The sequence below is a fragment of the Mesoplodon densirostris genome, chromosome 12 (genome assembly GCF_025265405.1).
Source record: "Mesoplodon densirostris isolate mMesDen1 chromosome 12, mMesDen1 primary haplotype, whole genome shotgun sequence".
In the NCBI taxonomy this organism is placed as follows: Eukaryota; Metazoa; Chordata; class Mammalia; order Artiodactyla; family Ziphiidae; genus Mesoplodon; species Mesoplodon densirostris.
In genome coordinates, this window is record NC_082672.1 from 27,919,722 (window position 1) to 27,944,522 (window position 24,801).

The window sequence follows — 24,801 nt, forward strand, 5'->3', positions numbered from 1 at the left end:
TGTTAGGACAGATAAGTCATTTCATTATTAATGAGGTTATGACTGATCCGTGTATGAGGCAGCGAGTACAGAGAAAAATCTTACAGTTGTAGGTACACGTTTAGTCCCAACTAGATCTCTTACTGGTATCGTTGGGCACAGTCAGTGTAAAATGGTGACTCTGGCTGTTACCATCACTGGAGAAATGACTGAAATGCCAGTAGACTCCACCCTCCACACCTCTATTCTCTCATTTTTCTGACAACTGATCTTGTTTCATACATTACTGCTAAATCCGATGAGACTTCCCACATCTTTACCTTTACAAATTTACTACCCATGTTCTCTGCCTTCCATCTTGTTATTGCAAATGAAGCATCCTTGATCATGTCCATGCTCTCCCCTCGGTCGCTGGTTCCCCTTCTCTCTAAGCATTTCACTTAAAATTCTCCTGTCTTCTGTGTCATCAAATTTTCCATCTTTATTCTTCTCTTCACACTTGAGCATTTGCCATTTTCAAAACATGTATACCCTCAGCTATTATAGTTTCTCTGTTCCCTTTCTGGTATAAATTCTTGATGTTGTTTATAGTTGGTTTCCATTTCTCACTGCCTTCTAGTCACTGTAATATGGTGTCTGTTCCCATCACTCCATTGAAAACTGTTCTTTCAAGGTCTCCAGTGACTCCATGTTGCTAAATCCAGTGGTCAATTCTCATTGCTCTTCTTACTTGACCTCTCAGCAGCGTTTGATACAGTCCTCAGTTCCCTCCTCCTCAGAACACTTTCTTCACTTGGCCTTGAGGAAATCATGCTTGGTTTTCCTCTTACCTCATTGTCCACCTCTTATTTCTTTGCTTATTCTTTCTTCTGGGCCTGGTCTCTGAATGTTGGCATGTTCAAGGCTCAGCCCTCAGCCCCCTTCTTCTCTCCACCCACATTGTTTCCTTGCGTGATCTCATCTAGTCCTAGGCTTTAGATACCAGCTAAATGCTAATGATGCCCACATTTATTTTTCTAGCCCTGAACTCTCCTCTGAGCCCCATGCCTACTTCACATCTTCATTTGCCTGCCTCACAGATGCCTCACAGGTACCTCACGCTTCACATGTCCAAAACAGAACTCTTCCTTCCTACCTGTTCCATCCTCTGCCTTGAAAACTTATTCTTTCCCCAAGTCTTTTGCTTCTCAGCAAATGGCAACAATATCACCCTCGGTCCAGACATCTGGAAATCATCCTGTTTTTTCATTTCCTTTCTATCCCACATCCTTTCCATCCGCATACAGCTCAAATTTATGTACCCTCAGTGGTCCTCACTGCCACCTTTCAATCTAAGCCACTATGTTTTTTTTTTTGTTTTTTTTTTTGATGTGGACCTTTTTTTTAAGTCTTTATTGAATTTGTTACAATATTGCTTCTGTTTTATATTTTGGTATTTTGGCCAGGAGGCATGTGGGATTTTAGCTCCCTGACCAGGGATTGAAGCCACACCCCCTGCATTGGTAGGTGAAGTCTTAACCACTGGACCACCAGGGAAGTCCTGCCACTATCTTATATAGCTTGGACTTTTGCAGTCGCCTCCAACCTGGTCTCTCTTCATTCTTGCCTCCTTATCTGTTCTTCATATAGTAACCAGAGTGACCTTTAAAAATTGAAGTCAGATCATGCCATTCCCCTGCTTAAAACCCTTTGGTGGTTTTCCATTGCGCTTAGAATGAAATCTTGACACCTTGCTGTGGCTTGGAAGTCTCTCTAGGATTCAGCCCTTATCTCTCTGACCTCACGTCCTACTTCCCATCTTACTTTCTGCACTCCAGCTGTACCTGTTTTTCTTTTTTCTTTTCTCACAGGTGCCAACCTCCTTGCTGATGCATCCACTGGATGTTTACACTAAAATTGACTGCTTGTCATTTCCTTAAAGAGGATGTCACCTCCTTTAAGAGGCTTTTCCTCATCATCTCATCGAAAGTGCTTTCATCCTAGCTACTGTCACATTTCCCTCTTTTATCTTATCCACAGCACTGGATAGCTGCTGTCCAAAATGTTCTTGCTTACTTGTTTTGGTGTAACACTCCTGCCACCAGAGTTCTATGGAAGTAGGATACTGCTCTACCCCTGAAGCGTAACACAGAGCCTGGTAAAATAGGGGACATTAAGATTGAATGACTGAATGAACAGTTAGCCTGATGTTTTTCTTTTCTTGAACTCCATAGTCCTTTTAAAAGTTCTTAAATATTTCTTTAAATTTTTCTACCCACTGGAAAATTAGAAAATAAAAAATAAAGATGATATTTGATAAATCCCAGGTTATAATGGATTGTGGTAGAGCCTCACATGGGTTCTCAGCTTTCTGATTACTAATCCATTGTGCCCTCCAGATTTGTTTTTATTACAAGGCAAAACATTCCAATCTCTTGAAGATTGTAATATATTATGCTTATATTTCTGCTGTGTTTGTCAACAAGGAACTTAAATTACACAAAGTTTTAATTTATTCCATTTTTTTTAAAGGTCCCCTGGAGGCAGACCCATTCATAAAAGGAAAAGACAAGACTCACCTTGGGATCCAGTGTCTTTAATATCCCATGCACTTAAGCAGAAATTTGCATTCCAAGAAGAAGATTCCTTTGAGAAAGAAAATAATTCTTGGGAGTGTTCTCCATTTTCTAGTCCGGAAACTTCAAAGGTGAGATTATAAGGTTAAATCTTCAATTTTTCTAATGCGTATTGTTCATGATGTATCTTTGCCTTCAAGTTCCTTGAAGTAATTAATTATGCAGAATGGGCTTAAAATTGTTGATGCTGTGTGCTGCTAATGTTCCTGTTGTTTGTGTTGACTTTCACGTTCATTTTTAGCTTTTAGCATACTATGAAGTTTTTTTGAGGTAAAACACTTGATTTGAAAAATACTTGTTCATAAGTTTATAATGGTTTATCCTGGGCACGTGCTAACTTGACATTGCTGTCTGCAGTATGAACTGGGTGTCTGAAACATTGAGAGGACCAGAGAAAAATGGTGTGATAGATTCAACCTAACCAAATTTAAATGTGAATATTCCCAATATTTTTTCCGGTCAAATATAAAGATTGGGGCTTCCCTGGTGGTGCAGTGGTTGAGAGTCCGCCTGCTGATGCAGGGGACACGGGTTCGTGCCCCGGTCCAGGAAGATCCCACATGCCACGGAGTGGCTAGGCCCGTGAGCCATGGCCGCTGAGCCTGCACGTCCAGAGCCTGTGCTCTGCAACGGGAGAGGCCACAACAGTGAGAGGCCCTCGTACCGCAAAAAAAAAAAAAAAAAAAAAAAAAAAGTACAAATATGAAGATTGGATTATTTAGATAAATAGGACATTAACTGTGCTTTTAACAAAGCAGATGAGGTCATAATTACTTCAGTGACCATGCTCATTGGATACTTAAAACAACTCATAATATGTTTCAACCCTTGACCCTTAAGATTGCTTCTTTCTTGAAGAGTCTTTTCTTTGGTTTAGATACAATCCAAATTTGGGGGGTGGTTTTCCATCTCATAAACTAGTTGAGGTAGTAAATAAGAATAAGCCTTAGGAGTGAGAGGAGAGTGAAAGATGGGCAGTATATAAAGCCCAGTGGGTGGCATTAGAGTGGCGGACATCAGTCAGACAGCAAAGGAGATGGAAAAACTAAAAAGCAGATGGCAACTCAAAGAGCACAACAGAGCAGGGGAAAATCGTTCTACTCGTTTCAGCGTGTGTGTGGTTTCTACGTTACCGTTGTGCCTGTACATTAGCTGATGCTTATCATATTGACTCAGAAGATTATATTCTTAACTCTAAGAAGGCAAAAAAGTATCTAGTTTACTTTAGAACTGTTTCAATTAAAATTACAAATGCGTCTTAAGTGTTCATCATTTGCATAGAAATTTGTAACTGGCAAAGTACTTTTTTTTTTTTACTCATCTCATTTGACCTATGCAGCAATATTTTTTTCTATCGAAGTATAGCTGATTTACAGTATTGTATTAGTTTTAGGTGTACACCATAGTGATTCAGTATTTTTGCAGTTTATACTCTATTATAGGTTATTACAAGATAGTGGCTATAATTCCCTGTGCTATACAGTATATCCTTGTTGCTTATCTATTTTATATATAATAGTTTTTTAATCCCATACCCCTAATTTGTCCCTCCCTACTTCCCTCTCTCCTTTGGTAACCACAAGTTTGTTTTCTGTATCTGTGAGTCTGTTTCTGTCTTGCATATACATTCTTTTTGTTTTGTTTTGTTTTTAGATTCCACATATAAGTGACATCATACAGTATTTGTCTTTCTCTGTCTGGCTTATTTTGCTAGGCATAATATGCTATAGGTCCCCCCATGTTGCTGCAAATGGCAATATCTCATTATTTTTTATGGCTGAGTAATATTCCCGTGTGTGTGTGTGTGTGTGTGTGTACCACATCTTGTCAGTCCAATGATCCGTTGATGGTCCTGGGGTTGCCAATATTCCCTCTTTTACACATGAGGAAAATGAGCCTGAAAGTGGTTAAGTGACCTGCCTGTAATCTGACATCTAAGTGGCAGAGCAGTGAATAGAACTTGGTTTATTAAAATTCTAGGATAGGGGGTCTTCCCTGGTGGCGCAGTGGTTGAGAGTCCGCCTGCCGATGCAGGGAACACGGGTTCGTGCCCCGGTCCGGGAAGATCCCACATGCCGCAGAGCGGCTGGGCCCGTGAGCCATGGCCGCTGAGCCTGTGCATCCGGAGCCTGTGCTCCGCAACGGGAGAGGCCACAATAGTGAGAGGCCCGCGTACCGCAAAAAAAAAAAAAAAAAAAAAAAAAAAAAATTCTAGGATATTTGAAAACCTTCAGCTATCTCAGAAATTCACTTAGGTGGAACACACAGTTTCCCAGTGATAGTGGATCAAGGAGGTATTAGTGGTTTGTCTTACACTGTTCACTGTTCTTTTCGCATTTTCTTTCCAGCCAACTACAAGCATCCTAGAGAAAGAACCATCTCTTTTTGTAAATTTTATAGCACCTTGCTTAGCGCTGGGCACATAGAGACTCAAATTGTAGTCTACGGAGAGCTCAGTCTGCAGCTGTGACTGTCTTGCTCACTTTCATGTCCTCAGCCCTGACTGAGCACAGTGCCTGACATGTAACCAGCTCTTAAACGACTACTTACTGTTGAATGAGTTAAGCCTCAAAGGGTTATTTGGTGTTTTTGTTGCCATTCTTTTTTTACATCAGAATAGTTTCTGTGTTAAATATTTGCTTCACTTCAGTTTGGACACGATATTTCACAGTCAGAAGGACATTGAACTAAAGGAAGAACTGACAAACACAGCAGGTGTAGCCCAAGCCACGAGCTACAGGGCTTGTGTCTGCACCTACAAGGCAGGATTGCAGAAGTATGCCAGCATACTTATCCCTACATGTGAAAGGATCTCATCTCCTTTTAATGAAGTTAAATGTAGTCTATACACTGGGGTATATTAGTGCAAAGGTCTGAAGGATCTTGACTCTTAAGAATACCTGTCTCTGGTTTTAGAAGATCCAGCAGTTAACTGGCTACTGATGGTAGTTAGGTAAATGGATCTTTTTTTTCCCATGTATTTAATGTTATTAAAAGCTGAATGTATACTTTGAGTGATTCTCCTAAGAGCTAAATAGTAAATGATTTAATGTTTCTCATTAGAGAACAGTAAGGTCTCATTATAAGGTAACAGATGCCATTTAATGGATTAAGAAAATGTAAACTAAGTCTGTATTGTACTACTCAACAGATGATAGTATGTTTGGATTTTTACAATTTCTTAAAGCAGTTATGACTTTCTAACTTAAGAGCCTTTGAATCGTTTAAAAATTGTTAGTGATCTGGTTCACTTGGCCTCCAGCAACTTGGAGATTTTCAAAGAATATAAAATTATAATTTGTTCGTTAAGATAGTCATACTTTGAATCATAGATTCAAACTTCTAAAAAATCTTCCTGAGGTGATAAAAGAATTATTCTTAGAAGCTGATTTTGACTGTTAAATGCTAGATTGTAGAAGTATTTAAAGAATCTTCATGATAGGTTTTACCTACACTTGCTAGTAAATATGTACCCTTACCACTTTATTTCCTCTGTTCCTTTGTAAATAAATATGCTTTTTTGAACTTGTTTGTGTTTTTTTTTTTTTTAGATTTTTTAAATTTTATTTTACAAATTTAATCAGTTATACATATACATATGTTCCCATATCCCCTCCCTTTTGCGTCTCCCTCCCACCCTCCCTATCCCACCCCTCCAGGCGGTCACAAAGAACCGAGCTGATCTCCCTGTGCTATGCGGCTGCTTCCCACTAGCTATCTACCTTACGTTTGGTAGTGTATATATGTCCATGCCGCTCTTTCACTTTGTCACAGCTTACCCTTCCCCCTCCCCATATCCTCACGTCCATTCTCTAGTAGGTCTGTGTCTTTATTCCTGTCTTACCCCTATGTTCTTCATGACATTTTTTTTCTTAAATTCCATATATATGTGTTAGCATACAGTATTTGTCTTTCTCTTTCTGACTTACTTCACTCTGTATGACAGACTCTAGGTCCACCCACCTCTCTACAAATAACTCAACTTTGTTTCTTTTTATGGCTGAGTAATATTCCATTGTATATATGTGCCACATCTTCTTTATCCATTCATCTGATGATGGACACTTAGGTTGTTTCCATCTCCGGGCTATTGTGAATAGAGCTGCAATGAACATTTTGGTACATGTCTCTTTTTGAATTATGGTTTTCTCAGGGTATATGCCTAGTAGTGGGATTGCTGGGTCATATGGTAGTTCTATTTGTAGTTTTTTAAGGAACCTCCATACTGTTCTCCATAGCGGCTGTACCAATTCACATTCCCACCAGCAGTGCAAGAGTGTTCCCTTTTCTCCACACCCTCTCCAGCATTTATCGTTTCTAGATTTTTTGATGATGGCCATTCTGACCGGTGTGAGATGATATCTGATTGTAGTTTTGATTTGCATTTCTCTAATGATTAATGATGTTGAGTGTTCTTTCATGTGTTTGTTGGCAGTCTGTATATCTTCTTTGGAGAAATGTCTATTTAGGTCTTCTGCCCATTTTTGGCTTGGGTTGTTTGTTTTTGTGATATTGAGCTGCATGAGCTGCTTGTAAATTTTGGAGATTGATCCTTTGTCAGTTGCTTCATTTGCAAATATTTTCTCCCATTCTGAGGGTTGTCTTTTGGTCTTGTTTATGGTTTCCTTTGCTGTGCAAAACCTTTTAAGTTTCATTAGGTCCCATGTGTTTATTTTTGTCTTTATTTCCATTTCTCTAGGAGGTGGGTCAAAAAGGATCTTGCTGTGATTTATGTCATAGAGTATTCTGCCTATGTTTTCCTCTAAGAGTTTGATAGTTTCTGGCCTTACATTTAGGTCTTTAATCCATTTTGAGCTTATTTTTGTATATGGTGTTAGGGAGTGTTCTAATCTCATACTTTTACATGTAACTGTCCTGTTTTCCCAGCACCACTTACTGAAGAGGCTCTCAATTCTCCACTGTACCTTCCTGACTCCTTTATCAAAGATAAGGTGACCTGGGCCTCCCTGGTGGCGCAGTGGTTAAGAGTCCGCCTGCCGATGCAGGGGATACGGGTTCGTGCCCCGGTCTGGGAGGATCCCATATGCCGCGGAGCGGCTGGGCCCGTGAGCCATGGCCGCTGGGCCTGTGCATCCGGAGCCTGTGCTCCGCAACGGGAGAGGCCACAACAGTGAGAGGCCCGCATACCGCAAAAAGAAAAAAAAAAAAAAAAAAAAAAAAAAGATAAGGTGACCATATGTGCGTGGGTTTATCTCTGGGGTTTCTATCCTGTTCCATTGATCTATATTTCTGTTTTTGTGCCAGTACCATACTGTCTTGATTACTGTAGCTTTGTAGTATAGTCTGAAGTCAGGGAGCCTGATTCCTCCAGCTCCGTTTTTCGTTCTCAAGATTGCTTTGGCTATTGGGGGTCTTTTGTGTTTCCATACATATTGTGAAATTTTCTGTTCTAGTTCTGTGAAAAATGCCAGTGGTAGTTTCATAGGGATTGCATTGAACCTGTAGATTGCTTTGGGCAATAGAGTCATCTTCACAATGTTGATTCTTCCAATCCAAGAACATGGTATATCTCTCCATCTATTTGTATCATCTCTAATTTCTTTCATCAGTGTCTTATAATTTTCTGCATACAGGTCTTTTGTCTCCTTAGGTAGGTTTATTCCTAGATATTTTATTCTTCTTGTTGCAATGGCAAATGGGAGTGTTTTCTTGATTTCACTTTCAGATTTTTCATCATTAGTGTATAGGAATGCCAGAGATTTCTGTGCATTAATTTTGTATCCTGCTACTTTACCAAATTCATTGATTAGCTCTAGTAGTTTTCTGGTAGCATCTTTAGGATTCTCTATGTATAGTATCATGTCATCTGCAAACAGTGTCAGCTTTACTTCTTCTTTTCTGATTTGGATTCCTTTTATTTCCTTTTCTTCTCTGATTGCTGTGGCTAAAACTTCCAAAACGATGTTGAAGAAGAGTGGTGAGAGTGGGCAACCTTGTCTTGTTCCTGATCTTAGTGGAAATGGTTTCAGTTTTTCACCATTGAGGACGATGTTGGCTGTGGGTTTGTCATATATGGCCTTTATTATGTTGAGGAAAGTTCCCTCTATGCCTACTTTCTGCAGGGTTTTTATCATAAATGGGTGTTGAATCTTGTCGAAAGCTTTCTCTGCATCTATTGAGATGACCATATGGTTTTTCTCCTTCAATTTCTTAATATGGTGTATCACATTGACTGATTTGCGTATATTGAAGAATCCTTGCATTCCTGGAATAAACCCCACTTGATCATGGTGTATGATCCTTTTAATGTGCTGTTGGATTCTGTTTGCTAGTATTTTGTTGAGGATTTTTGCATCTATGTTCATCAGTAATATTGGCCTGTAGTTTTCTTTCTTTGTGACATCCTTGCCTGGTTTTGGTATCAAGGTGATGGTGGCCTGGTAGAATGAGTTTGGGAGTGTTCCTCCCTCTGCTATATTTTGGAAGAGTTTGAGAAGGTTAGGTGTTAGCTCTTCTCTAAATGTTTGATAGAATTCACCTGTGAAGCCATCTGGTCTGCCAGGGCTTTTGTTTGTTGGAAGATTTTTAATCACAGTTTCAATTTCAGTGCTTGTGATTGGTCTGTTTATATTTTCTATTTCTTCCTCATTCAGTCTTGGCAGGTTGTGCATTTCTAAAATTTTGTCCATTTCTTCCAGTTTGTCCATTTTATTGGCATAGAGTTGCTTGTGGTAAACTCTCATGATCTTTTGTATTTCTGCAGTATCAGTTGTTACTTCTCCTTTTTCATTTCTAATTCTATTGATTTGCGTCTTCTTCCTTTTTTTCTTGATGAGTCTGGCTAACTAATGGTTTAGCAATTTTATTTATCTTCTCAAAGAACCAGATTATAGTTTTACTGATCTTTGCTATCATTTCCTTGATTTCTTCTTCATTTATTTCTGATCTGATCTTTATGATTTCTTTCCTTCTGCTAACTTTGGGGTTTCTTTGTTCTTCTTTCTCTAACTGCTTTAGGTGCTAGTTTAGGTTGTTTTTTGGAGATGTTTCCTGTTTCTTAAGGTAGGATTGTATTGCTATAAACTTCCCTCTTAGAACTGCTTTTGCTGCATCCCATAGGTTTTGGGTTGTCATGTCCCCATTGTCATTTGTTTCTAAGTATTTTTTGATTTCCCCTTTGATTTCTTCAGTGATCACTTCGTTATTAAGTAATGTATTGTTTAGCCTCCATGTATTTGTACATTTTACAGATATTTTCCTGTAACTGATATCTAGTCTCATAGCATTGTGGTTGGAAAAGATACTTGATACATTTTCAATTTTCTTAAATTTACCAAGGCTTGATTTGTGACCCAAGATATGATCTATCCTGGAGAATGTTCCATGAGCACTTGAGAAAAATGTGTATTTTGTTGTTTTTGGATGAAATGTCCTATATATATCAATTAAGTCCATCTTGTTTAATGTATCATTTAAAGATTGTGTTTCCTTATTTATTTTCATTTTGGATGATCTGTCCATTGGTGAAAGTGGGGTGTTAAAGTCCCCTACTATGAATGTGTTACTGTCAATTTCCCCTTTTATGGCTCTTAGTATTTGCCTTATGTATTAAGGTACTCCTATGTTGGGTGCATAAATATTTACAATTGTTATATCGTCTTCTTGGATCGATCCCTTGATCATTACATAGTGTCCTTTTTTGTCTCTATTAATAGTCTTTATTTTAAAGTCTATTTTGTCTGATATGAGAATTGCTACTCCAGCTTTCTTTTGGTTTCCATTTGCATGGAATATCTTTTTACATCCCCTCACTTTTAGTCTGTATGTGTCTCTAGGTCTGAAGTGGGTCTCTTGTAGACAGCATATATATGGGTCTTGTTTTTGTATACATTCAGCCAGTCTGTGTCTTTTGGTGCGAGTGTTTAATCCATTTACATTTAAGGTAATTATTGATATGTATGTTCCTATTCCCATTTACTTAATTGTTTTGGGTTTGTTATTGTAGGTCTTTTCCTTCTCTTGTGCTTCTTGCCTAGAGAAGCTCCTTTAGCATTTGTTGTAAAGCTGGTTTGGTGGTGCTGAACTCTTTCAGCTTTTGCTTGTCTGTAAAGGTTTTAATTTCTCCGTCAAATCTGAATGAGATCCTTGCTGTGTAGAGTAATCTTGGTTGTAGGTTTTTCTCCTTCATCACTTTAAATATGTCCTGCCAGTCCCTTCTGGCTTGCAGAGTTTCTGCTGAAAGATCAGCTTTTAACCTTATGGGGATTCCCTTGTGTGTTATTTGTTGTTTTCCCGTTGCTGCTTTTAGTATGTTTTCTTTGTATTTAATTTTTGATAGTTTGATTAATATGTGTCTTGGCATGTTTCTCCTTGGTTTATCCTGTATGGGAGTCTGTGTGCTTCCTGGACTTGATTAACTATTTCCTTTCCCATGTTAGGGAAGTTTTCAACTATAATCTCTTCAGATATTTTCCCTGGACTCCCTCCTGGCTAGCTGCGGTGCACTAACCACCAGTAGGCTGTGTTCATGCCGCCAATCTCAGTCCTCTCCCTGTGATCCCACTGAAGCCTGAGCCTCAGCTCACAGCCCCGCCCGCCCTGGCGGGTGAGCACACAAGCCTCTCTGGCTGGTGAGTGCCGGTCGGCACCGATCCTCTGTGCCGGAATCTCTCCGCTTTGCCCTCCGCACCCCTGTTGCTGCGCTCTCCTCCGCGGCTCCGAAGCTTCCCCCCTCTGCCACCCGCGGTCTCCACCCATGAAGGGGCTTCTTAGTGTGTGGAAACCTTTCCTTCTTCACAGCTCCCTCCCACTTGAGCAGGTCCCATCCCTATACTTTTGTCTCTGTTTATTCTTTTTTCTTTTGCCCTACCCAGGTACGTGGGGGAGTTTCTTGCCTTTTGGGAGGTCTGAGGTCTTCTGCCAGCGTTCAGTAGGTGTTCTGTAGGAGTTGTTCCACGTGTAGATGTATTTCTGATGTATCTGTGGAGAGGAAGGTGATCTCCACATCTTACTCTTCCGCCATCTTCCCCCTCTCAACCCAGGCTAGTTCTTACACTTATGTTCTTGAAAATGTTTGTAGTTTAAAAACGGGGAACGAGAGGGGGAGAGAATGCCTTTCTGTCTTCAAGTATCCCCCTTCAAATCCCCCCACCCCAGGGTTTCTCTGTGGGTAACCTGTGGTTGGTCTTTCACAGCTTTGTCCTTTTCTCTTCATGGAAATTACTAATGTTTTCAAGGACTCAGAAGCATTAAACTGTTATCTCATTGTGTGGCGTTGGGAACCAATGGAAGAAGTGCTGGAAATGTGCTGGGAGGACTGAGTTATTATTTCTTTGGACCCCAAGCTCCTCAACTGTAAAATGAAGAGGCCTAGCAGTGTGTGCCCTGGGGTCCACTGTGTGATATTAACATTCTATGACTTACTTGCTTGGGTAAAAAGAGACATAATCATAGCTCAATTGAAATGGAGAATCATCTCCTGCTTCAATCTACTGCTGGGAAAGAACTAATCAGAGAGAGAGGCAGGAGATGGAGAAGGAGGGCATCCAGGGCTTTCCTGATCACAAATCTCACCTCCACTCCAACTGTCTTCATACATTTTCCTTGCAAAAATAATAATGGAAATAAGGAGGTGGTGGGGTTTCCAAAAACAAAAATTGTAACTTTCAACCATCTGGGGAAGGCAAAAATCCCATCAACGGCAACTCTCTGTTTGAAAGTAAAGTTGTACCGCACGCACACAATCAGGATGTTTCTTAAGCGTGCTCTTAAAAGAACATATTGTGTGTTGCTGATAGGGTTTTGGTGCTTCAGCCGGTTGTCAGGCCTGTCTTTGAGGTGGGAGAGCCGAGTTCAGGACATTGGTCCACCAGAGACCTCCCGGCTCCACGTAATATCAAATGGCCACATAATATCAAACAATGAAAGCTCTGCCAGAGATCTCCATCTCAATGCTAAGACCCAGCTCCGCTCAATGACCAGCAAGCTACAGTCCTGGACACCCTATACCAAACAACTAGCAAGACAGGAACACAACCCCACCCATTAGCAGAGAGTCTGCCTAAAATCATAATAAGGTCACAGATACCCCAAAACACACCAGTAGAGGCAGTCCTGCCCGCCAGAAAGACAAGATCCAGCCTGATCCACCAGAACACAGGCACTAGTCCCCTCCACCAGGAAGCCTACACAACCCACTGAACCAACCTTAGCCACTGGAGTCAGACACCAAAAACAACGGGAACTATGAACCTTCAGCCTGAGAAAAGGAGACCCCAAACACAGTAAGTTAAGCAAAATGAGAAGACAGAGAAACACACAGAAGATTAAGGAGCAAGGCAAAACCCCACCAGACCAAACAAATGAAGAGGAAATAGGCAGTCTACCTGAAAAAGAATTCAGAGTAATAATAAAGATGATCTGAAATCTTGGAAACAGAATGGAGAAAATACAAGAAACGTTTAACAAGGACCTAGAAGAACTAAAGAGCAAACAAACAGTGATGACCAACAGAATAAATGAAATTAAAAATTCTCTAGAAGGAATCAATAGCAGAGTAACTGAGGCGGAAGAATGGATAAGTGACCTGGAAGATAAAATAGTGGAAATAACTACCATAGAGCAGAATAAAGCAAAAAATGAAAAGAATTGAGGATAGTCTCAGAGACCTCTGGGACAACATTAAATGCAACAATATTCGAATTATAGGGGTCCCGGAAGGAGAAGAGAAAAAGAAAGGGACTGATAAAACATTTGAAGAGATTAGAGTTGAAAACCTACCTAATATGGGAAAGGAAATAGTCAAGTCCAAGAAGGGCAGAGAGTCCCATACAGGATAAATCCAAGGAGAAACATGCAAAGACACGTATTAATTAAGCTATCAAAAATTAAATACAGAGAAAAAATATTAAAAGCAGCAAGGGAAAAATGACACACAAGGGAATCCCCATAAGGTTAACAGCTGATCTTTCAGCAGAAACTCTGCAAGCCAGAAGGGAGTAGCAGAACATATTTAAAGTGATGAAAGGGAAAAACCTACAAACAAGATTACTCTACCCAGCAAGGATCTCATTCAGATTTGACAGAGAATTAAAACCTTTACATACAAGCAAGAGCTAAGAGAATTCAGCACCACCAAACCAGCTTTACAACAAATGCTAAAGGAACTTCTCTAGGCAGGAAACCAAAGAATAGGAAAAGACCTACAATAAAAAACCCAAAACAATTAAGAAAATGGTAATAGGAACATACATATTGATAATTACATTAAATGTAAATAGATTAAATGCTCCCACCAAAAGACACAGACTGGCTGAATGGATACAAAAACAAGACCCATATATATGCTGTCTACAAGAGACCCACTTCAGACCTAGGGACACATACAGACTGAAAGTGAGGGCATGGAGAAAGATCCCATGCAAATGGAAATCAAAGGAAAGCTGGAGTAGCAATTCTCATGTCAGACAAAATAGACTTTAAAATAAAAACTATTACAAGAGACAAAGAAGGACACTACATAATGAGCAAGGGATCAATCCAAGAAGAAGACATAACAATTGTAAATATTTATGCACCCAACATAGGAGCTTCTCAGTACATAAGACAAATGTAACAGCCATAAAAGGGGAAATTGACAGTAACACAATTATCATAGGGGACTTTAACACTCCACTTTCACCAATGGACACATCATCCAAAATGAAAATAAATAAGGAAACACAAGGTTTAAATGATACATTAAACAAGATGTACTTAATTGATATTTATAGGATATTCCATCCAAAAACAACAGAATACACTTCTCAAGCGCTCATGGAACATTCTCCAGGATAGATCATATCTTGGGTCACAAATCTAGCCTTGGTAAATTTAAGAAAATTGAAATCGTATCAAGTATGTTTTCCGACCATAATGCTATGAACTAGATATCAATTACAAGAAAAAATCTGTAAAAAATACAAACACATGGAGGCTAAACAACACGCTACTAAATAACCAAGAGATCACTGAAGAAATCAAAGAGGAAATCAAGAACTACCTAGAAACAAATGGCAATGAAAACACGACCATTCAAAACCTATGGGATGCAGCAAAAGCAGTTCTAAGAGGGAAGTTTATAGCAATACAATCCTACCTCAAGAAACAAGAAACATCTCACATAAACAACCTACCCTTACACTTAAAGCAATTAGAGAAAGAAGAAAGAAAAGAACCCCAAAGTTAGAAGAAGGAAAGAACTCATAAAGATCAGATCAGAAATAAATGAAAAAGAAATGAAGGAAACAATAGCAAAGATCAATAAAACTAAAAGCTGGGGACTTCCCTGGTGGCATAGTGGTTAAAAATCTGCCTGCAAATGCAGGGGACACAGGTTCGAGCCCTGGTCTGGGAAGATCCCACATGCCACAGAGCAACTAAGCCCATGCACCACAACTACTGAGCCTGCGCTCTAGGGCCTGCGAGCCATAACTACTGAAGCCCACGTGCCACAACTACTGAAGCCCACCTGCCTAGAGCCCGTGCTCCACAACAAGAGAAGCCACCGCAATGAGAAGCCCATGCACCGCACGAAGAGTAGCCCCGACTCGCCTCAACTAGAGAAAGCCTGCGTCCAACAACGAAGACCCAACGTGGCCAAAAATAAATAAATTTATTTAAAGAAAAAAGAAAAAAACCCCTAAAAGCTGGTTCTTTGAGAAGATAAACAAAATTGATAAACCATTAGCCAGGTTCATCAAGAAAAAATGGAGAAGACTCAAATTAATAGAACTAGAAATGAAGAAATGAGAAGTAACAAATGACACTGCAGAAATACAAAGGATCGTGAGAGATTATTACAAGCAGCTATATGCCAATAAAATGAACAACCTGGAAGCAATGGACAAATTCTTAGAAAAGGACAACCTTCTTACACTAAACCAGGAAGAAATAGAAAGTATAAACAGAGCAATCATAAACACTGAAATAGAGACTGTGATTAAAAATGTTCCAAGAAAAAAAAGCCCAGGATCAGGTGCCTTCACAGGCGAATTCTATCAAACATTTATAGAAGAGCTAACACCTATCCTTCTCAAACTCTTCCAAAATATAGCAGAGGGAGGAGCACTCCCAGACTCATTCTATGAGGTCACCATCATCCTGATACCAAAACCAAAGGTGTCACAAAGAAAGAAAACTACAGGCCAATATCACTGATGGACATAGATGCAAAAATCCTCAACAAAATACTAGCAAACAGAATCCAACAGCACATTAAAAGGATCATACACCATGATCAAGTGGGGTTTATCCCAGGAATGCAAGGATTCTTCAGTATATGCAAATCAATCAATGTGATAAACCATATTAACAAACGGAAGAATAAAAACGATCTGATCATCTCAATAGATGCAGAAAAAGCTTTCGACAAAATTCAACACCCATTTATGATAAAAACTCTCCAGAATTAGGCACAGAGGGAACTTACCTCAACATAATAAAGGCCATATATGACAAACCCACAGTCAACATTGTTCTCAGTGGTGAAAAACTGAAACCATTTCCTCTAAGATCAGGAACAAGACAAGGTTGCCCAGTCTGACCACTCTTATTCAACATAGTTTTGGAAGTTTTAACCACAGCAATCAGAGAAGAAAAAGAAATAAAAGTAATCGAAATTGGAAAAGAAGAAGTAAAGCTGTCACTGTTTGCAGATGACATGATGCTATACATAGAGAATCAGAAAGTTGCTACTAGAAAACTACTAGAGCTAGTCAATGAATTTGGTAAAGTAGCAGGATACAAAATTGATGCACAGAAATCTCTTGCTTTCCTATACACTAATTGATGGGAAATCTGAAAGCCAAATTAAGGAAACACTCCCATTTACCATTGCAACAAAAAGAATAAAACACCTAGGAATAAACCTACCTAAGGAGACAAAAGACCTGTATGCAGAAAACTAGACACTGATGAACACTGATGAAAGACACTGATGAAAGAAATTAAAGATGATGCAAACAGATGGAGAGATATACCATGTTCTTGGACTGGAAGAATCAACATTGTGAAGATGACTATACTACCCAAAGCAATCTACAGACTCAATGCAGTCTCTATCAAACTACCAATGGCATTTTTCACAGAACTAGAACAAAAAGCTTCACAATTTGTATGGAAACACAAAAGACCCTGGATTGGCAAAGTAATCTTGAGGAAGAAAATGGAGATGGAGGAATCAGGCTCTTGGACTTCAGTCTATACTACAAAGCTACAGTAATTAAGACAGTATGGTACTGGCACAAAAACAGAAATATAGATCAATGGAACAGGATAGAAAGCCCAGAGATAAACCCATGTACATATGGTCACCTTATTTTTGATAAAGGAGGCAAGAATATACAATGGAGAAAAGAGAGCCTCTTCAGTAAGTGGTGCTGGGAAAACTGGACAGCTACATATATTTTTTTTTTTATTTTTTTTTTGCGGTATGCGGGCCTCTCACTGTTGTGGCCTCCCCCGTTGCGGAGCACAGGCTCCGGACGCGCAGGCTCCGGACGCGCAGGCTCAGCGGCCATGGCTCACGGGCCCAGCCGCTCTGCGGCATATGGGATCCTCCCAGACCGGGGCACGAACCCGTATCCCCTGCATCGGCAGGCGGACTCTCAACCACTTGCGCCACCAGGGAGGCCCTGGACAGCTACATATAAAAGAATGAAATTAGAACACTCCCTAACACCATACACAAAAATAAACTCAAAATGGATTAAAGACCTAAATGTAAGCCCAGACACTATCAAACTCTTAGAGGAAAACATAGGCAGAACACTCTATGACATAAATCACAGCAAGATCCTTTTTGACCCACCTCCTAGAGAAATGGAAATAAAAACAAAAAGAAACAAATGGGACCTAATGAAACTTAAAAGCTTTTGCACAGCAAAGGAAAACATAAATAGGACGAAAAGGTAACCCTGAGAATGGGAGAAAATATTTGCAAATGAAGCAACTGACAAAGGATTAATCTCCAAAATATATAAACAGCTCATGTAGCTCAATATCAAAAAAACAAACAACCCAATCCAAAAATGGGCAGAAGACCTAAATAGATATTTCTCCAAAGAAAATATACAGATTGCCAACAAACACATGAAAGAATGCTCAACATCACTAATCATTAGAGAAATGCAAATCAAAACTACAATGAGGTATCTCCTCACACCAGTAAGAGTGGCCATCATCAAAAAATCTACAAACAATAAATGCTGGAGAGGGTGTGGAGAAAAGGGAACCCTCTTGCACTGTTGGTGGGAATGTAAATTGATACAGCCACTGTGGAGAACAGTGTGGAGCTTCCTTAAAGAACTTTAAATAGAACTATCCTATGACCCAGCATTCCCACTACTGGGTATATACCCTGAGAAAACCATAATTCAAAAAGAGTCATGTACCACAGTGTTCACTGCAGCTCTATTTACAATAGCCAGGAGATGGAAGCAACTGAAGTGTCCATCGACAGATGAATGGATAAAGAAGATGTGGCACATATATAGGATGGAATGTTAGTCAGCCATAAAAGGAAACGAAATTGAGTTATTTATAGTGAGGTGGATGAACCTAGAGTCTGTAATACAGAATGAAGTAAGTCAGAAAAAGAAAAAGAAATACCGTATGCTAACACATATATGTGGAATCTAAAAAAAAAAAAAGAAAAGGTTTTGATGAACTTAGGGGCAGGACAGGAATAAAGATGCAGACGTAGAGAATGGACTTGAGGACATGGGGCAGGGGGAGGGTAAGCTGGGACGAAGTGAGAGAGTAACTTAGACATATGTACTCTACCAAATGTAGATAAAATAGATAGCTAGTGGAAAGCACCTGCATAGCACAGGGAGGTCAGCTTGGTGCTTTGTGACCAACTAGAAGGGTGGGACAGGGAGGGTGAGAGGGAGACACAAGAGGGAGGGGATATATACCTGATTCACTTTGTTATACAGCAGAAACTAACACCACATTGTAGTGCAATTATACTCCAATAAAGATATTAAAAAAAAAGGAAAAGAAATGGTTGCCATTTCAGTTTCTGTACTCTGTGCCAAATATTCTTACCAAGGAGATGTGGTCTTGGGCTGGACAGTGCGGGGAAATTGTGCGTCTCTGAAAACTTCTGTTACTTGGGAGTGGGCTGTAATTTACCTTTCAGGTGATAGCAAATAGCTGTCATTTGAATGGCACTGATGTGTCAGCTCTTGTTCTCTTAGTGCTTAACATATATTGACTCATTTAATCCTCATAACAAGACAAGGTACTATTGCTATTCTCATTTCACAGATGAGGACTTAGACGTGGGGAGCCGAAGGAACTCCCCCAGATTTCCATAGCTGGTACGTGGCCGAGGTGGGATTTGAACACAGGCAGATGGGTTTTCAAACACACACACACACACACACACGCATATATTTTCAAACACATATTTTTAACTCCTGGGAAACACTGCCCATCTTGTAAATTTGTTTACTTGGGTGTTTAGAGTTTGCCTTTTTCTTGAAAGTATTTAAGGCAGGATAAAACCTGGCAAAATAAACTGAAAGAGGAAAAAAACCTATATACTGCAGTTTTCTATATTTGCCACAAGAGGGAAGTATAGCATTAGAGAGCACCTAGGCTGATGTTAAAGCTACTAACTAGTTATAACATTTGAATGTCAAATTTTTAGAAGTTATAGACAAAATGGGGTTGGATTTAGTATAACGTGCAAAAACAGCTTATTTTAAAGCATAATAATGAATTGCAAATGACCATGGCCTTTATCAATCTGAGATTACACGTTATCAAGCTAATTCAACTTTTTAAAAAATCGTAGTATATAGTTCATCTAAAAAATTTCAGGTGTCCTTTTGGATCCCGGGACCCTGGCAGTGACGGGCTGCACAGGCTCCGCGGAAGGGGGGCATGGACAGTGACCTGCGCTCACACACAGGCTTCTTGGCGGCAGCAGCCCTAGCGTCCCACTCCCGTCTCTGGGGTCCACGCTTTTAGCCGCGGGTCGCGCCTGTCTTTGGAGCTCCTTTAAGCAGCGCTCTTAATCCCCTCTCCTCGCGCACCAGGAAACAAAGAGGGAAGAAAAAGTCTGGCGTCTTTGGCAGGCCCAGACTTTTTCCCTGACTCTCTCCCGGCTAGCTGTGGCACATTAGCCCCTTCAGGCTGTGTTCACGCCGCCAGCCCCAGTCCTCTCCCTGCGCTCTGACCGAACCCCAAGCCTCAGCTCCCAACCCCGCCCGCCCCGGTGGGCGAGCAGACGAGCCTCTCGGGCTGGTGAGTGCGGGTCGGCACCGATCCTCTGTGTGGGAATCTCTCCGCTTTGCCCTACCCAGGCACATTGGGAAGGCCTCACAGGCAGAATAACTTTCAACAAAACCAATGGCTTACGAACAGATCTTGATTTGGATGTGATCAGCCTCAAGGAAGAAGGTCTGGAAAAGATTGGAACTTGGGATCCAGCCAGTGGCCTGAATATGACAGAAAGTCAAAAGGGAAAGCCAGCCAACATCACAGATTCCTTATCCAATTGTTCTTTGATCGTTACCACCATTTTGGAAGAACCCTATGTCCTGTTTAAGAAGTCTGACAAACCTCTTTATGGAAATGATCGATTTGAGGGCTATTGCATTGACCTCCTCAGAGAGTTATCTACAATCCTTGGCTTTACATATGAAATTAGACTTGTGGAGGATGGGAAATATGGAGCCCAGGATGATGCCAATGGACAATGGAATGGAATGGTCTGTGAACTAATTGATCATAAAGCTGACCTTGCAGTTGCTCCACTGGCTATTACCTACGTTCGAGAGAAGGTCATCGACTTTTCCAAGCCCTTTATGACACTTGGAATAAGTATTTTGTACCGCAAGCCCAATGGTACAAACCCAGGCGTCTTCTCCTTCCTGAATCCTCTCTCCCCTGATATCTGGATGTATATTCTGCTGGCTTACTTGGGTGTCAGTTGTGTGCTCTTTGTCATAGCCAGGTAACATGCTCACTTTTGTGATTTTTTTGGCAATTGTTACCTCCTTTTTCTAACTAATAATTGTCAAAAGTCACAATCAATGTTACTTTTCTTTTTCTTTATTTCCCATGGGGTGCTGGAGAATAATGAACTTTTAAGAGTCATATAACTTATTAAAATGTACTCTGATGCCTTTTTGGGCAGAAAGCATGCTGGCTGTGTCAGTAAGCTATAAGTGTGGTAGAGTTTACTCTTCTGAATAAGAAGCTAGAAACAGTTCAATTCACAGTGATATAAAAATTATTTCCTCATTTTGAAAATTCATCCATGTCTTTCTATCTGAGAACATAACATTAACTGGTGTGCCATTTTTTAGGGTCTTTGAATTTTAGAATATTACTGTTGAATTTTGTCAGTGATTAAATGAATGGATTTGAAAATGAAAAAAAAAAATTTCAGGTGTGCAGCAAGGTGATTCAGTTGTACACAACAGAATCAGATTCTTTTTCGGATTCTCTTCCATTGTATGTCATTATAAGATATTGAATATAGTTCTCTGTGTTATACAGCAGGTTCATATTGTTTATATGCAGTAGTATGTATCTGTTAATCCCAAATACCCAATTTATCCCTCCCCCCTCTTCTTTCTCCTTTGGTAACCACAAGTTTGTTTTCTATTTCTGTTTTGTAAATAAGTTCATTTTTGTCATTTTTTAAAGATTCCACATATAAGTGATATCATATATGTCTTTGACTTACTTCACTTAGCATGATAATCTCTAGGTCCATCCATGTTGCTGCAAATGGCATTATTTCATTCTTTTTTATGGCTGAGTAATATTCCAGTGTATATATTTACCACATCTTCTTTATCCATTCATCTGTTGGTGGACATTTAGGTTACTTCCATGTCTTGGCTATTGTAAATAGTGCTGAGATGAACATTGGGGTGCATGTATGTTTTTGTAATTCAGCTCTTTTCCCAACAAAAAATAAATATTTTATAATTCAAAGATAAAAGCAGGAGATAGTATTGCATAATTGCTAAACTTAAAGATTGCAGTGAGGTTCTCGTAAGTTCTTCAGTATGAGTACAGCTATTATTTCACTTCTAGAGAAAAGCACAAGGCTTATTATGAATAATAGGATTATAGTTTTTGCTTTTATTCCAGTAATAATTAGTACATTAAAGTGGTGGAATTTTTTTTTTTTTTTTTTTTTTCTTTTTGCGATATGCGGGCCTCTCACTGCTGCGGCCTCTCCCGCTGCGGAGCACAGGCTCCGGACGCGCAGGCCCAGCGGCCATGGCTCACGGGCCCAGCCGCTCCGCGGCATATGGGATCCTCCCAGACCGGGGCACAAACCCGCATCCCCTGCATCGGCAGGCGGACTCTTAACCACTGCACCACCAGGGAGGCCCAAAGTGGTGGAATTTTTATTAGGTATACCATAACTTACACTTGCAAATATGTGTTGCAAAGACATTATAATTGTTTAGAAGATCACCCTCCCTTCATTCCTCCCCCGCTTTTGTGTTAGCTCGGCATCTTCCTGCAGTTGAGGTAAGCCTTGTCAAAAGCTAATCCGGAGAGGGGTATCAGTGATTTCAGATCCACCTGCTGGGGCATGGAAGAATGGTGTGGTACCGGAGGGTCCCCTGAATGGGACGGCACTCTGTCCTATGTGGTTTCAGGCTTTGACTAGGTCTCTGCCTAGTCCCCCCAACTAAGGACCCTTGAGTTCCCCCCTCACGGTCAGGTTTTCAGCCTTGCTCTAAACAGCTGGTAGCCAGGGAGCCTGTATTGTGCCTGCTCTAGCCAACCCTTCTTCCCTGGAAAGCAGACCAAGTCTTCTGCCCTCCATGGTTCTGCCTATGGTCAGTGATGATGATAATCAATCATGGTAGTTAAATTCATTGAAAATGTAATTTGTGCTGGTCTCTACACTAGACACTTTACAAGTATTAACTTGTTAAGTCATATTCCCTTTTTACAGATGAGGAAACTGAAGAGCAAAGAGGTTAAGTACTTTACCCACGTTCATTTTACTAGTAAGCCGCTAAGCTAGGGTTCAAACTCTGGGTTGCAGGGTCTGAGTTCTTGCAAGATAAACCAGCCCCTTTCAACAGATACCAACCACTACCTCATCTAACCTCCAAAGGCAACAAGTAATATTGGTCCCCAAAGCGCCATGCTAGCATAACTCTGCTATGGCATTTGCTGTTTTTGCAATGTGAGGATTCCTACTCCTTTAAAACCCAGTTTAGACAGCATTTTTCTCAGAAGCCTTTTTTTTTTTTTTTTTGGCCATGCATGTGGGATTTTAGTTCCCTGACCAGGGATCGAATCCGTGCCCCCTGCAGGGGAAGTGCGGAGTCAACCACGGGACCTCCAGGGAAGTCCTCTTGGAAGCCTTTTCTGACTCTCCCTCTCCCCTAAACCCTCCAGCAGATGTTACCACTTACCATCAACCGGGCTCTTCTCTCTAATTGCTTCTGGATCTGGCTTGCCCCAACTCCACTGGGTGCTTTTGAACAACTTGAAGGTAGAAACTGCGTCTTACTCATCTCATTTCCTTCTACATCCAAGTGCAATCATAGCAGCAATTAGTGAGCACTTCGATGTGTTAAGAACGATGCTTAGGAGATAAGTTATCTCATTTAATCACAACTCTTCAAGAGAGATATTCTTATCCTCATTTTACAGACAAGAATGGAGCTCAGAGAACTGCTACCAACTGCAAGAGCTGGGCTTGACCCAGGTTTGTCTGACCTCAGAGCCTGTGCATGTAACTATCAGACTCTGCGTCTTTTGTTGACAAATGTGATAGAAAATGACTGGACATAAACATATTTAGTTAAAACTGCATCTGTTATTTAGTGACAGACTTTATCCAAAAGTATAAAAAATAATGCAAGTTAATTGCTCAAATTCAAGAAGCCAGAAGATTTCAGAGCTGGGGTTTAAACCAGGGCTGCTGAGGCCAGGGCTGTTGCCCTCAGTCTATGTGGCATGTGTTTGGAGGGAAAGAGCTTGCTCCGGCCAGGCTTTCTTGGCCGGTAGGTCAGGCTGGAACCACTGACTGCCTGAGCCACCCACGGGATGGTGAGGCCTTCGGCCCTCACAGGACCACCAGCCTTGGGCCCCTGGTTAACGCCCCTGACCATGTGTAGACCCTGGTGAGCAGGTCTGCCCCGCCTAGATTCCCTCCCACTTTCTGCTAAGTGTGTGTCCCAGGATGTATAACAGAAGAGCCTGCCCAAGAATTGCCTCAGAGTCTTTGGAAAACTACTTCAGCAGGAGTATCTTTTTCTCCTCTGAGGATGAATTTGATTTCTGGAAATAGACAAGTGCCAAATCTGATGAATGAGTGGATGATCAAGCTGGATGATGCCATGACTGGTCGCAAGTGACCTACGAATTGCAAGTAATTCAAGTGATTTTCTTGCAAGGACTGTTGTAATCTGGCTCTGAAGGCATTTCCTGAAGGCTGGTTCCAAAAATATTTTTGAGCAATGGCTACATCGGGCACATTATCCGGGATGACTTTTGGAAGCAAAATACTCATTTAAAATATTTTAAATATAGAATTTCTGATAGAAGTGTCAGTGCATCAGTCATAGGACTTTAAAATCATCCGTGTGTTTTGTGATTGGTATTGCTTGGATAGGTGTTTGGTCCAAGATTTAAAATGTTAGTTTTAATAGATGATAGAGTAAAATTTTGGATGAAGATAAAATATTCTTGTCTACTTGGGTCAAAAGCAGGTTAGTTTTGATAAAAGCTACTGAAGTATTACATCATAAATACATCTGTTTTCCTATATTTTTAAAGATATACGTGGGACTTTCATACCTATCTGTTATTTTCTACTCGAACTGAATATTCTGACCAAGTTTAGTCGTTAAGAAAGTAGATGGAAGGTAAAACATCACAGATGTTGATTTCTTTTCCTTTAATGAAATCTGCCTGTGGTCAGGAATCCCTAAACTCATAAATTATTGACACTGGTGATAATCAATTGAACGTGAAAAAAAACTATTTTCTTGAATTCTACCAGTCTTTGTACATTTCACCTACTATGTGCTAAGTATTAGTTTCATAGTTCTTATTTTTGAATTTGTTTTGGCTCGCAGCTTGCGGGATTTTCATTCCCCGACCAGGGATAGAACCCGGGCCTCCTCCACTGGAAGTGCGGAGTCCTAATCACTGGACCACCAGGGGGTTCCCAGTTTCATAGTTTTTAGTGCAAACTTGATAA

General features: G+C 40.4%; 2 protein-coding genes across 14 annotated transcripts in view; both read left to right on the plus strand.

Annotated features, from left to right (window-relative positions):
- The window catches only part of MTFR2 (mitochondrial fission regulator 2), a 157,455-nt gene that overhangs the window by 11,182 nt on the left and 121,472 nt on the right, over positions 1-24,801 (plus strand). For 11 of the 13 annotated variants that reach the window (XR_009533952.1, XR_009533953.1, XM_060114757.1 and 8 more), the window contains exon 7: positions 2,491-2,665. Coding sequence is in view for 11 of the 13 variants with exons in the window: in XM_060114757.1 (XP_059970740.1) it covers positions 2,491-2,665 (175 nt within the window). In the remaining 2 variants the exon portion in view is untranslated. Of the gene's footprint in view, positions 1-2,490; positions 2,678-4,942; positions 5,755-24,801 lie in introns of those variants that run through there. The other 2 variants (XM_060114758.1, XM_060114759.1) reach the window with 2 other exon arrangements.
- LOC132500390 (glutamate receptor ionotropic, kainate 2-like) lies at positions 18,652-20,566 on the plus strand. Its single transcript, XM_060115401.1, has 2 exons — positions 18,652-18,684; positions 19,910-20,566. Exons 1-2 carry the CDS (start codon positions 18,652-18,654, stop codon positions 20,564-20,566), a joined length of 690 nt encoding a protein of 229 aa, XP_059971384.1.

What these genes read in the sequence shown, in the direction of transcription:
- LOC132500390 (XM_060115401.1), top strand. Translation starts at nt 18,652, where the DNA reads ATGTGGTCTTGGGCTGGACAGTGCGGGGAAATT. An exon ending in CTGGACAGTGCGGGGAAATT is followed by an intron (nt 18,685 to 19,909) that starts GTGCGTCTCTGA and finishes TGCCCTACCCAG; the next exon opens with GCACATTGGGAAGGCCTCAC.